General features: G+C 40.2%; 1 protein-coding gene across 4 annotated transcripts in view; it reads left to right on the top strand.

The window, feature by feature from the left end:
• The window catches only part of Ralgps2 (Ral GEF with PH domain and SH3 binding motif 2), a 140,420-nt gene that overhangs the window by 113,690 nt on the left and 13,277 nt on the right, over positions 1-13,453 (top strand). For all 4 annotated transcript variants that reach the window (XM_051147638.1, XM_051147637.1, XM_051147639.1 and 1 more), the window contains exons 9-14: positions 2,766-2,903; positions 3,028-3,118; positions 4,663-4,730; positions 6,349-6,484; positions 7,275-7,426; positions 11,842-11,896. In XM_051147638.1, the coding sequence (XP_051003595.1) occupies positions 2,766-2,903; positions 3,028-3,118; positions 4,663-4,730; positions 6,349-6,484; positions 7,275-7,426; positions 11,842-11,896 (640 nt within the window). The remainder of the gene's footprint in view (positions 1-2,765; positions 2,904-3,027; positions 3,119-4,662; positions 4,731-6,348; positions 6,485-7,274; positions 7,427-11,841; positions 11,897-13,453) is intronic.

Raw genomic sequence — 13,453 nt, 5'->3', positions numbered from 1 at the left:
ACATTTAACATGATACTATATATATGGCTGTGCCTTAAATTCTGTTTCTTTCATGAGAAGTTAAATTACTAACCCTGAATAAGCTTGTGCTACAAACTGGTAGTCTAGAAAGACAGAGAGATTTGTGTGTGTGTTTGGCTTGTTTGTACAATAGATGTTTTAATTTGGGACAGTTCCAATCTGTCTGTCAGTAAGAGACTAGAGGTAATGTTGTGAACATCTAATAAAAGCTGTAGCTAACAAAATGCCCAGTGCTGAACCTTACAGTACAGGACACATTTCCAGAATCTACCTGAGCATTTGCAAGATAATTCAGAACAGTAACAGAAAAGAAAAGCCATGCCAAATAAACAGTGTCTCCAGTGATCTGAAAATTACCCCACCTTGCACTGGGAAGGCAGTGAACCCTCTGCTTCTATTGAAGTGACTTACATGTTTCAGGCATTTGCGCTCTTGCTTATATCTCAGTGTTTTATATTGTTTTTTATTTTTCATGGGTTTTGATAATTTCAAGAACTTAGAAAGATACAGTTTACTTACAGGTCCCAGGTCCTTTCATGAGGTGTTCCCCTCACTCTTGTGACCAAACAATAACCGCATAAAAACTCTTAATACCATTGGCAGAGATTATAGAAATGTATGTGTCTTATCTTTAGTTTGATCTTAAAGCCCTGAATTTTAGTTGATGGGTAGACAGAGTGCAGCCTGTTCATAAGCACTGACCACTCCTCACATATCCTCCCTCACATGAGAAAACTTTTGAAACATCACTTCAAAGAGAAAAACATCTTCTAATTTTTATGGGAAAAGCATCTTTGCAGTTATCAAATGTCAGCTTTTGGAACTGTACACTAAATTTGTAAAACTATTTTTGTTAATGTTTCATGTTATATATTTGGATATAAAAATCCCAAAAATGCCCTCAGTAGAAGAATGGATAAAGAAACTGTGGTACATATACACTATGGAATACTACTCAGCTATTAAAAACAAGGAATTCCCAAAATTTGTGGACAAATGGATTGAGCTAGAAATGATCATAATGAGTGAGTTAACCCAGAAGCAGAAAGAATCAAATGGTATATACTCACTTATATCTGCATACTAGCCCAAGGGGCATGTCCCACGAAAGCCTTCACTTACCAGGAAACTGGGACAGAGGGGAGGACATCCTACTGGGACTCTAGATGAGAGAAGCATGGGAGAATAGCAAAGTAGAAGGATCCAGAGGGTTCTAGAAACCTACAAGAACATTATGATAGGCAGATTTGGGCCCAGGGGTCCCGCTCAAACTAAGACACCAGCCAAGGACAATACAGGCGGTAAACTTTAAACCCCTACCCAGATCTAGCCAATGGTCAGAACATTCTCCACAGTTTAGTGGAGAATGGGGTATGACTTTCACACGTACTCTGGTGCCTCATATTTGACCATGTCCCCTGGAGGGGGAGACCTGGTGGCACTCAGAGGAAGGATAGCAGGCTACCAAGAAGAGACTTGATACCCTATGAGCATATACAGAGGGAGGAAGTCCCCCTCAGTCACGGTCATAGGGGAGGGGAATAATGGGGAAATGGGAGGGAGGGAAGAATGGGAGGATACAAGGGATGGGATAACCATTGAGATGTAACAAGAATAAATTAATAAAAAAAAATTTTTTAAATCCCAAAAATGTTATTTTAAGAGTGTGCTTCTATTTTTTTTTTAAAGGAGAGATACAGATGTAATAAAGAAATGCTGATATCTAGTCATTACCTAATTCTCAGCTGACTTATAACCTTATATACTGGAACTTCAGTTAATTTATAACTGCCACGTTTACAAAGAAACTTATGGTTAAAAGCAAAGGGGTTTGTGTTTTGAACAGTGTTCATTTATTTAGTTCATGTATGATATTTGGGAAAGGTTGTCAAACTAAGGAAAACTATTATAACTTCATCCAGTTAAACTTAAATTTTATATGATATTCCTGTTAGATGCTTAAGTACAAGTTGGTCACTAAAAGTGTCTGGATGTAAAGTGAAAATTTGCATTTCAATTTTACATTAAAATCTCCCCAAAATTATTTTGGGAAAGATTATTCATGCTATCAGCTTTAACATTGTATTGGATTTTCTCTTTTTTCCCATTAAGTAATCTATATTTAAGACTTTGATAGAGTCAGTTTCTAGTGTGAGGTTAATTCAGTGGCCATGATAGTTGTGTCAGCTATTCGGGAGTGTGTTCTGAAAAGTTTATTTAAAGATAAGACAACGTGTCACTCTTCCTGATTACAGAAAGCATGAAGTTGCATAGGAAGTTGAGTTTGTAGTCACAAAAATTATTTCAGAAACCCAGTTGCTGGTCTTTAAAACACAATATACTTGCATCTACTAGATTAGAACACTCTTGATAGTTGTAAGTTCCAAGCAAAGCTATGAGACTACCATTAACTTCCCCACAGAAGTCCTTGGTTATGCTGACTCAAGGAGGTTCCTTAGATAAAACAAAAACTGGAAAGTGGATAATATTTGAATACGTGTAACTACCGAGATTGAGAGATTAAAATTACTCTACCAATTAGAACTCAGCCTCTTTGCCTTTGATTGCAACCTTAATTTGTACTTGAAAACAACGTGGGGAGACTTTACAGGGAACTTAGATTTGTATGACTTGACCCCAACTCTAGAGGTCTCAACCCTAAGAGATCATGATTTTATGTTAGTAATGTACTCTTCAAGTCATCTGAACTGCAGTAAGAGTTACTTGTCTGGCTTTTGTTGCAGGTATCTATTTGTCAGACCTGACGTACATTGACTCGGCATACCCGTCCACTGGCAGCATTCTAGAAAATGAGCAAAGATCAAATTTGATGAATAACATTCTTCGAATAATTTCTGATTTACAGCAGTCCTGTGAATATGGTGAGTTAAAAGAATGTCTTTTAGAGTTACTTTCAGTTTGGGTGCCACTTGGCCTTAGCTACTTTCTTAGGTTTCTAGTTACTATGTACTTTACTTGAATAATGGTTTATTATCTTTTGCCTAGATATTCCCATGTTGCCTCATGTCCAAAAATATCTAAACTCCGTTCAGTATATAGAGGAACTGCAGAAGTTTGTGGAAGACGATAATTACAAGTATGTCCATCGTCAAATTCACGTATTTTGTCTAGTTCTCCACTTTGAGCCTTAACCCTTTTGTCTGGTGTTTAAACTTCTAAGTATGGAGTCTACACTAAGTACCTAGCCAGTGATCCATTGACGGTGGTAAGGGTGACTGCGTGTGTCTTGTTAATCACGTGATGGTGTTGAACCAGTATACAAATGCTTCAGCTTTTTCTTGGTGTAGCTTTTGAGTCAGCGAATGTTCAGTGGTTAAAGGTACTTGAGGGCACTCCTGGCAGTGGGCTTGGATCTAGGACCCATGTAGTGGAAGGTCGGAATTAGCTCGCACAAGTTATCCTCCCCTCAAAAAATAAATAATGTTTAAAATACATTTTAGCATTTTTAAGCTATAGCGACAGACACTTAATTCAACATTAAGGATTTTTTTTTCTTTTCCTAAGGAAATTTTTATTTCTGTAAGCAGAAAAAAATTATGCCAATTACAAAATATAAAAATTATTCCGCCTTAAATGGTTAATTTTAGACTCATCTTTGAAAGTGTTTCCATGGCTTGAGAGCCTATTAAGCCTCCTTCCTATCCCTGAGTTGTTACGGCACCACTGTAGCACCATAGTTAATCTGTACCATACTGTTAGTAAGGACCCTCAAGCTGGTAACCCGTTCTGGTTCTGAGCCACCTCAGCTCACCTCACAGCTGCTGGGGTAGAGAGGATGGTGCCTCTTGTTTTCCTTTTGGTTTCAGTTGTTGTTGCTGTTGTTGTTGTTTTCTGTTGTTGCTGTTGTTGTTTTCTGTTGCATTCTTCCTTTGTGTATTGTTTCATCTTACAGAGATTCTAGAAATAAATTACAGATTAAATAATACATGAGTACATTTATGGATTTGATCATCATTCAGTTAAGTGTGTGTTGATACAAATCTCAATAATTTCTGCTTCAGATTGGTTTGTGTGAGACAGGATCTCAAACTGTAGCCTAGGCTGGCCTAGACTTCACTATGTAGCCCAGGCTGGCTACCATGTCCAGCATAAGTAAAATCACCCTTTAGTAATTTAGTAAGTGTCTTTAGTTGTGATGAATTATGTGGCCCCTTTGTTTGGTAACTGAAGTGTGTGTGTGTGTGTGTGTGTGTGTGTGTGTGTTTTAAAATACAGCATTTTGATGGGTTTTTTTTTTTTTCTCATCAAGTATTTTCTAGAAATAATCATAAAACTCACTTATGAGAGAGTTTAAAGATTTATTTTTATTCTTCTGTCTGGGTGTTTGTCTACATACATGTTTGTGTATCACGTGTGTGCCTGGTGCCTGTGCAGGCCAGAAGAGTATATCAGATCCCCTGAAAGTGGAGTTATGAGTGCACCTGAGCTACCATGTGGTCCTGAGAAGTGGACCTGGCTACTCTAAGAGTATCCAGTACTCCTAATCACTAAGCCATCTCTCCAGCTCTCTGTTGGGTTTCGGGTGGTATTTTGGGGGTTGGTTTGTTTGTTGGGGAGTAAAGAAACATGACTTTAATATTTTGTTTAATGTTTCTTATGTTTTGCTCTTCTGAAATTTAGGCTCTCGTTAAAAATAGAACCGGGGGCAAGTACACCACGCTCAGCTGCTTCCAGGGAAGACCTAGCAGGTTAGTCCATAGCTGTTGGATGGTGCGTGCACAGTTGCCTGGTGCGGCTGTTTTCCACAGCGGCCTTCACTGTCTAGCAGTAAGACCAGGAAACCTGATCTCATAGGAAAGAACTCTACTTCAGAGTAAATCAAGGCTCAGCATGTCTTACACTGCCTACAGAAATTATTTGGGGTATTAAAATATATCTGTGCTGTCTATATTTTCTGTTTTGTTTTTTAATTAAAAAATTGTTGGTTGGTTATCAGTAATATTTTAAAAAATATTTCCTAATCAAGAAAAACATATGGCATAAATCCATGTAAACATGGATTTACAACTGGCTTATAATGTATATAAGTCACATCGAAATCCTAAAATCTTAAGAAGCTACTCCTTGAAAAATAATTGACAAATACCTTTTAAAATCACCAACGTAGGGGCCGGGTGTGGTGGCGCACGCCTTTAATCCCAGCACTCGGGAGGCAGAGGCAGGCGGATCGCTGTGAGTTCGAGGCCAGCCTGGTCTACAAAGTGAGTCCAGGATGGCCAAGGCTACACAGAGAAACCCTGTCTCGAAAAACCAAAAAAAAAAAAAAAAATCACCAACGTAAAAGCGTCCTAGTACATATTGTAAAGTGTGAAGGCCTGGTTTGTCAGGTGGAGGAGGTGAGCTGCGTGGACATAATTAGACAAATGCGAGCGTCTGGAGGAAGAGACTCCGGCCTACACCTCTCACCTGAGCAGCTCATTCCTTCTTACCGTCCTTTGTTTCTTTTCTTTTCTTTTTTTTTTTTTTTTTTAATATTTTATTTTAATTTTTAATTTATCTTCATGTGTTGGTGTAGGAGTGTCAGATCTTGGAGTTATGGACAGTTGTGAGCTGCCATGTGGGTTCTGGGAATTGAACCAGGGTCCTTTGAAAGAGCAAGCAGTGCTCTTAACCACTGAGCCATCTCTCCAGCCCCTGTCCTTGAGACAGGATTTTATTGTAAGCCAGTGCTAGCTTTAACCATCCTCCTGCCTCAGCCTCCTTATTCTGGGATTGTGGTGCACACTACCATGCACAACTCCCTGTTGCCCTGGCTGGCCTGGAATTCACAGAAGGCCGCCTGCCGCTGTCTGCCGAGTGCTGGGGTTAAGGTGTGGGCCCAGCAGCTTTTTACTCAAGGGGTATTTGGCAAAGCTGTCCACTGTTAGGTGCTTTTTATTCCCATAAATCAGTCCCTGGGTCGGCAGTGAGGAGAATTTCTGACTTGAGCACTATGTATTTCTTTAAGAGAAGTTAAAGCTGTGTATAAAAGAGCAGGGTATCAAACTGAAGTCACTGAGTCTGGGACTCAGAAGGCCTAGGCATTTAGTCTAGAGCATGTCTGAATTAGGAACCCAAACCTGTCTCTTTTTCTCCTTTGTACGCTAGGGAAGTACCTAGACTGCCTTTGTTTAATGTACATAAGAGAGATAAAAGTTAATAGATTTTGTATGGTTGGAGATTTATACGTATTTATTCAAGTCAATTAAATAGGACTAACGGTATCTAAACCTTAGAGCACAGTTTTATATCAGAGAGGTTTTGCTTTCTAAGGACCCTTAGAAACCGTGTGACATTTTTCTCTGTCCTCTCCCTTTGAACTTTTAGGTCCTGACGTAGGCGCCTCGCCACAGTGTGGGAGGAAGAGCAGCGCAGCCGAGGGAGCCTTACTGCCACAGACGCCCCCATCCCCTCGGAACCTCATTCCACATGGACACAGGAAGTGCCATAGCTTGGGTTACAAGTCAGCAGCTTTAATGTTTCTTTTAGTTTGTTTTTGTTTTTGTTTCATTTTTTTGTTTGGTTTTTTGTTTTGTTTTGTTTTGTTTTTCAAGACAGGGTTTCTCTGTGTAGCCTTGGCTATCCCGGACTCACTTTGTAGACCAGGCTGGCCTTGAACTCATAGTGATCGCCTACATCTGCCTCCTGAGTGCTGGGATTAAAGGCGTGCGCCACCACACCCGGCCTCTTTTAGTTTTTTTTAACTTGTTCGTAGAAGGATTTATTTTCTGTTTACTCTGTTAGTAAAGCATGTTTCTGTTTATTTAATTAGTTACATAGAAATTAGTTACATAGAAATTGTGTGATGCTTTTGTTAATAGCATCAGTCTTCAGATTCAGTAAAAAACTATTTTGTTTGCCTAAAGGGATTTGTTTTTTCTTTTATTGAAATTGAGTTTCTCAGCAGTGCCCATACTTGAGGGCCACAAATGAGGAGTTCAGAGAGCCATAGTCAATAAGTGGGGATAGCGTATGCTAAAGGCTCCCTCTTAAAACTATCCTTGTTATCAAGAGCAAATAATAAATAATTAATAAATTAATGCAGCTCTAGAGAAATATTTTTTTCCTAAACACAAAGAAACCCAGTTCTTACCTAGTGTCATTAGTTTTGCGCTGTTGATCCTCGGGAAGGGATGCATGCCCAGTGAGCGTTGTTCTAGTCCAAAACAAGCTCTGAAAACAATTTTGATTATCTTCTATATCCTGAACTAGAAACACAGGAAGTTATAACGAATATTTCTCTTTGTTTGTAGTTTCATTCATAAGATGAACACAGCAGAGTTTAAGAGCGCGACCTTCCCAAATGCCGGGCCACGTCACCTGTTGGACGATAGCGTCATGGAGCCACATGCGCCATCACGAGGCCAAGCTGAGAGCTCCACACTTTCCAGTGGAATATCCATAGGTGAGAGAGGCTCACGGGGGCCTCCCGCTGCTGCGAAATAAGAGTTTGAACAAAGAAAAACAAATAAACCTCAGCTGCAAAAATATTCATTAATCCTAGCACAGTGGCTCTCAAACTTCCTAACATTGCAGCCCTTCAATATAGTTGCTTATGTTGTGTGACCCCAGCTATAAAATTATTTTTGTCATTAAATCATGTAGTTTTGCTACTGTTTGAATCTGAACATGGATATCTGATATGCAACCCCTGTGGAAGGGTCGTTTGATACCCCCAAGGGGTTTAGACCCACAGGTTGAGAAGCACTGCCCTAGCATAAGTTTTTTTTTTAAGAAAATGGTTTAAAATAAAGCACAATTAAATATAGTTGTTAATAATTTTTAAAGTGCTAATAGTTTTGACTCCCATTGAGAAGGCATTTGAATATTTTGAGAAAAGACCATGGTTTCTTTAGTTGTTAGGCTAACTGCATGCAGTTTGGATGTGAAAAGGAAGGATTAAGCTGCTGGTTAGCTAGTGGTGAGCTTACCACACAGGTCTGGCCGCCAACATTGATTGAAGGGTGGCTGAATTTGGCAAGTCGTGAATTGTGTCTTAGGCTTGTTTGGTCCTTAATAGGGATGTCAGGTCATTGAATGTATAAGTCTGTCAGGTCTGCAGCTATATGAAAATTACCGCATTTGTAGTGTTTCAAACGTAAGACTTTAGGTCACCCAGGTATGGTACAAATAAGAACATTCTCACATACAGACATTTATAGAAATCATTTTTTAATAGAAGCTGGACTAACAAAGGAAACTAGGAAGGGCTATTACAGAAGCCCACTGTCTTGAAGAGGGAAGTTGGGGTGTGTGTGCGCGCGCACGTACATGTGTATTATACATACATCACGTGTGTGGAGGCCAGGGGTTGTCATAGGATGTCCTCCTCTAGCACTCTTTATTTTTGAGATAGAATCTTTTACTGAACTGGAACATACTGCCAACAAACCCTCAGCATCCCCCCTCCTCCCTTCCTCCCAGTGCTGGGGCTGCAGGCATGTGCTGCTGTGCTGACATGAGTCCTGGGGGCACTGCAGGCATGTGCTGCTGTGCTGACATGAATCCTGGGGGCACTGCAGGCATGTGCTGCTGTGCTGACATGAATCCTGGGGACAATGCAGGCATGTGCTGCTGTGCTCCCATGAGTCCTGAGGATCCAAATTCAGGTCTCCATGCTTGTACAAGTACTTTACCCACGAGGCCATTTCCCCAGCACAGAAGAGGGAATTCTATGTGTATCAGTATCTGGGACTATACAGAATTAAGACACTCTGTAATAAGTTTCCACAATGCCTGAGATAAGGTTTCAGGCTGTGATTGATCGCCTGCCCTGTTGCTCTTTGAGCCTGCAGCAAGGGAGCACATCATGTGAAAACATGCAACAAAGCAAAGCCGTTCACCTTGAGTTGGAAACTGAAAAGAATGGACTGAGGCCCCTCCCACAGGCCTCTCTAGAACCGTCCCCTCAGTGGCCTTCCAGGCCCCACCCTTCCCCAATAGTGCCAAGCCTTGGGACAATGGATTTAAAACATGGACTCTACAGAATATTGTGGACTCAAACTGTAGCAAATTTCCACAAAGGTAATCCCAGCACTTTGGAGGCCAGGGCAGGAGGAGCTTGATTTGGAGGGTAGTCTGAGCTACACAGACTCTTCTCTTGGGCGGGAGGGGGCGTGGGTGCACAGTAACAGATGAAAATGAAAATTTGACCAAGGATTTGTAGAGATAAGATTCATATGCCTTCAGTGGCCTTAACCTCTGAGCCACCTCCCAGGCCCCTCTAGTTTTTCTTATTGTTGATTTCTAATGTTATTCCACTGTGGTCTGACACAAGACCCGGAATTACTTTAGGTTTTTTTGTTTTTGTTTCTTTTTTTTTTTTTTTTTTTTTTTTTGGTATTTGTTGAAGTTTCATTTGTATCCTTTATGATTGATTTTAGAGAAGGTTCTGTGTGCTGCTTAATTGTTTTCCTTCAAGATTTTTATAAACTGTGTATCTGTGTGTGCATGTGTACATGCCTTGCACATGTATGTGCCTTTGTGAGTGCATGGCCAGCAGAATCCAGAAGATGAATGCAGAAATCTTCTGCAGTTAGAGTTACAGGTGGTTGTGATCTATTTGTTACAAGTGCTAAAAACCAAACCCGAGTCCTGAAAGAGCAGTGCAGTTTTAATCTTAACTCCTGAGCCACCCTTTTTACGGCTTTTTATGTTTTTACTTTGATTATGTGTAGGTGTGTGTGTCGGTTTATGAGCACATACACATGAGTACAAGTGCCCCAGGAAGCCAGGTGCGTGTGAGCTGCCCAACGTGGTTTCAGGGAACAGGACTCGGGCCCTCTGCAAGAGAGTATAAGCCCTTTACTGCTGAGCCATCCCTCCAGCCCCCATTTTTACTCCATAAACGATGTTTTATTATTGATCATTATTTCTTTTTATAATTAAAAACTTTCTCCATAGTGTGCTCAGTTGTCGTCTCTGACTCCCACGTTGCTCAGAGCTAAGCTGTATCAATAACACCTCGGTATCAGTAGACAGAGATGCATTATCTGAGTCCTAAGCACAGACTTGTCCCTGAGCCCTCCAGCACCACCCAGCACTTGTCTGCGCTGCTGCTCTCCTTTTACAGAAATGCTGCTAATTAAATGACAGAAGACAGATTGCCACCCAAAACACCTCTTTATTAATGTTCAAAATAGTCCATGTGCAGCCTTAACCTTGACCTAAAGAAAAGAAGAGCCTGTTTTCAGTTAAAAGTTTGTTGTGCCTATGGAATCTAGTGTGCGGCTTAAGGAAAAGCATTTTGTATACGTGCTTGGCTCTTCCCTCTGTATGCATTAAAGTTATGCTTTAGTTTAGCAGTAGTTTTTACTTTTGTTCTGAGTGTGTCTTATCAGAAGCGTAGAGGAAATGTTTGTGAATCTCCATAGAGTCAGGATTTATTGACCAGCACATTCTAAGGTACTGCAGTTTCATGGCGGCAATTTGCCAGATATGGCCACTTTGCTTGATGAATTTAGCCAAAGCAAACACAGGTTAATTGATATTAGCTTTACATAAGCTATAACATACCACACAGATGGGTTACAGAATGGATACAAAGGGTCAAGGAAGCAAGAAGTCTCAGCTGGGGAGCCGGGTGGGAGTGAGGTGGCAGACCCGCAGGAGGGCTGTGGTGAGGGGCTACCGTTGCTGTTACAGGACCAGCGCTGAGCAATAGCATTGAGTCCAGGGACAAAGGACAGAGGGCAAGACCAGTCCAGATGAACATACGAGCAGATAGATGGACAGATGGCAAACAGGAGGACAGGCAGACAGTAATTTGTAAGAACAGAGCTGAGCTGACACCCTGAGTCAGGATTCTCTACCTGGCTGTCCCTTGATGCACACACCGTGGGCAGATAGCCTGTTGGAGCTGGTGCCATCAGAGGGGCTGTAACCTCTTCAGGAAGTCGGCTGGGGAGCTGCACCTGCTTCATCTGCTGCCTCCGTTACGTTCTTGGGCCTGGCTTTCCTTATGTGGTTTGAATATAAACAGTGCTCTTACAGTCTCTGTTCACACAGGTAATTTTATAGGATGGCGACGTTTCCACTCCCCTGAAATACTTGTCTAAAATGCCCAAGGCTCTGGGTTTTAATCCCAGCACTGGGGGGAAAAATCTTGAAAGAAATGACTTAAGAGTGATATTCTTAATTTCAAGTAAGGTTCAGTATTCTTTGACTATTTGCCTACGTAACAGCCTTAGGAAAGGTAAGAAAATAAACACAAAGGCAGATCTCTGAAGAGATGTCTCCAACTCAAGGTTTGTGTGACTGAATGAAGGAATCTGCTAATATCTTGTACTTACTACACCTGTGGGAAGTTGTCACAATCGGGCTGTGCCCTCTGTTGTAATACAGTGATGTTCCAGATTAGGCCATGCCCAGAAACGACATTTCAAATTTCATTAGGTTGTTTATTTTTATGGTATATTGATTTCAAAACAGGAAATTAGTATGCCATGAACCTCTTTGCATTGCAGTTATGACAATATAGAAAAAAGTCTGTGCTCTGTACATTTTGGTGGTAGAAGATTTCTGTTTTTGTAGTATTGAGGGTCTAATTCAAGGGTAGACCAGCTCTCTACCAGGAAGCTGCATCTCCAGCCCTTGTATTTTGTTGTTATTACTGTTTGGTTTTGTTTTTAAAAAGAATCAATTATTATTTGACCTAAGCTGTCTTTGAACTTAAAATCTCCTGTCTCCACCTCTAAGTACTAAGATTATTAGGATTACTAACCTATTAGTAACATGTGCCACCAGATAATTTATTTTTAAAATATAAAGTCATAACTGCAAAAATGACTGATATAACAATAGAACACCATTTGATTTTAGGGAGTAGTGATGGTTCTGAGCTAAGTGAGGAGACCTCGTGGCCAGCTTTTGAAAGGTAAGAGAAGAATTCACTGAAATTGCCCTAAATTTACTTGGTCTGTCTTAAGGAATATTTGAATTTGAAGAGGCATTGGTTACATATCACTAAGTGACTATGGTTTTTTTTACTGGTCAGAAGAAATGACAAGTAGATATTTAAGTCTGGGATTTTACATGAGAATGGATATTAATGATCTTTACATATGTTTATCTAGTGTTTTTGCGTGTGGTTATGAGTTTTGAAGTTGTAAAGTTGATTTTTAATAATAATGAATTTTAATAAAAATTTTAAAATAACTATAATTAACTTCTGTATTCCAAAATGAGATAATTGCCTTGGTCTGGGTAATTTAATCGTAAGACATGTATTTAGCTCTATTGCTTTCTTAAGGACAGACTGACAGGTAATTTAAATTTGTACGTAAAGATTGTCAGTGCGTGTGTAATGTTTGACACTGACATGCTATACAACCATGCTGCCATCTCCTCCTTCCCTGTTGCTTTAATCTATAAACTCCGCCATCTATGGAGACAGTGTGTTCATCAAACAAAGTATTGCCCTGAGACTCATGAGAAGTTATTCAAACAGGTATTTGCTAAATGCCTATTCGAAGTCTTTTGTCATTGTTTCAGTGTCCTTGGGCTCAAGACATTTGACTTGACAGAAATAATTGTTTCATTTTTACATGTAAACCAAGTTCTGAGCCTGTACGCAATGAGTGTAGTGGGGAGATGGGGGAACTGGTGTTTGTTTTGCAGAGCTAGGGATGGGACCCAGGACCTTCCGCTGAGCCCTCAGATCGTTATTTAGATTAAATATTTACGTTATATGAAAACCCCATGTCAGTCATTTTTAATCAGGAACATTTGAAATTATATTTGAATTGTCTTAATTTCAAACTGCTGATTGAAAACTTCCTCTAGTATGTTCTTAAGATTTCACTTAAACACTCTGTATTCTTTGACCCTTTATGTACTTGAGTGCTCCCAAGCCGTGTTTTCTCTGGCAGCAGGGAATCTGTGACAGCTTGTGTTTATGTATTCTGTTCTAAAGTCTGCTTTCATTCTCTCGCTCTCTTTTTTAAAGATTTACCTTCATTTTGCATGTATATGTATTTTTGCCTGCATATAAATCTGTACCATGTTCATGCCTGGTACCCACAGAGGTCAAAAGAGGGTGTCAGATCCCCTGTAGATGGAATTATGCAGACGGTTGTAAGTCACCATGTGGATGCTGGGAATTGAACCCAGGCCCTGGGCAATAGCAGCCAGTGCTCTTAAGGCTGAGCTACCTCTCAGCTCCAACTTTCATTCTTTTGAGTTTACCTGAAATGGAGAAAACATAAAAGTTGCAATTGGCTTGTTCTCTGAATTTGTAAAAAGTGTCTTTCCCTCTCAAAAAGGCAAATAATATCAGTCTTGATTTGAGCGTATATTGTAATTTTTAGGTTAACAGTATTGGTTAGCAGTTATTTCTTAGGTTGCTCAAACTGTCAATGCATAAGCCAGTGGAATGTTGCATTGATGTGTTCTCGTCCCTTCAGGTCACCTATGAAGGCAGTTTATAATGTCT

Source organism: Acomys russatus, chromosome 6, assembly GCF_903995435.1.
Source record: "Acomys russatus chromosome 6, mAcoRus1.1, whole genome shotgun sequence".
In the NCBI taxonomy this organism is placed as follows: domain Eukaryota; kingdom Metazoa; phylum Chordata; class Mammalia; order Rodentia; family Muridae; genus Acomys; species Acomys russatus.
This window is presented reverse-complemented; position numbering and strand designations above follow the sequence as displayed.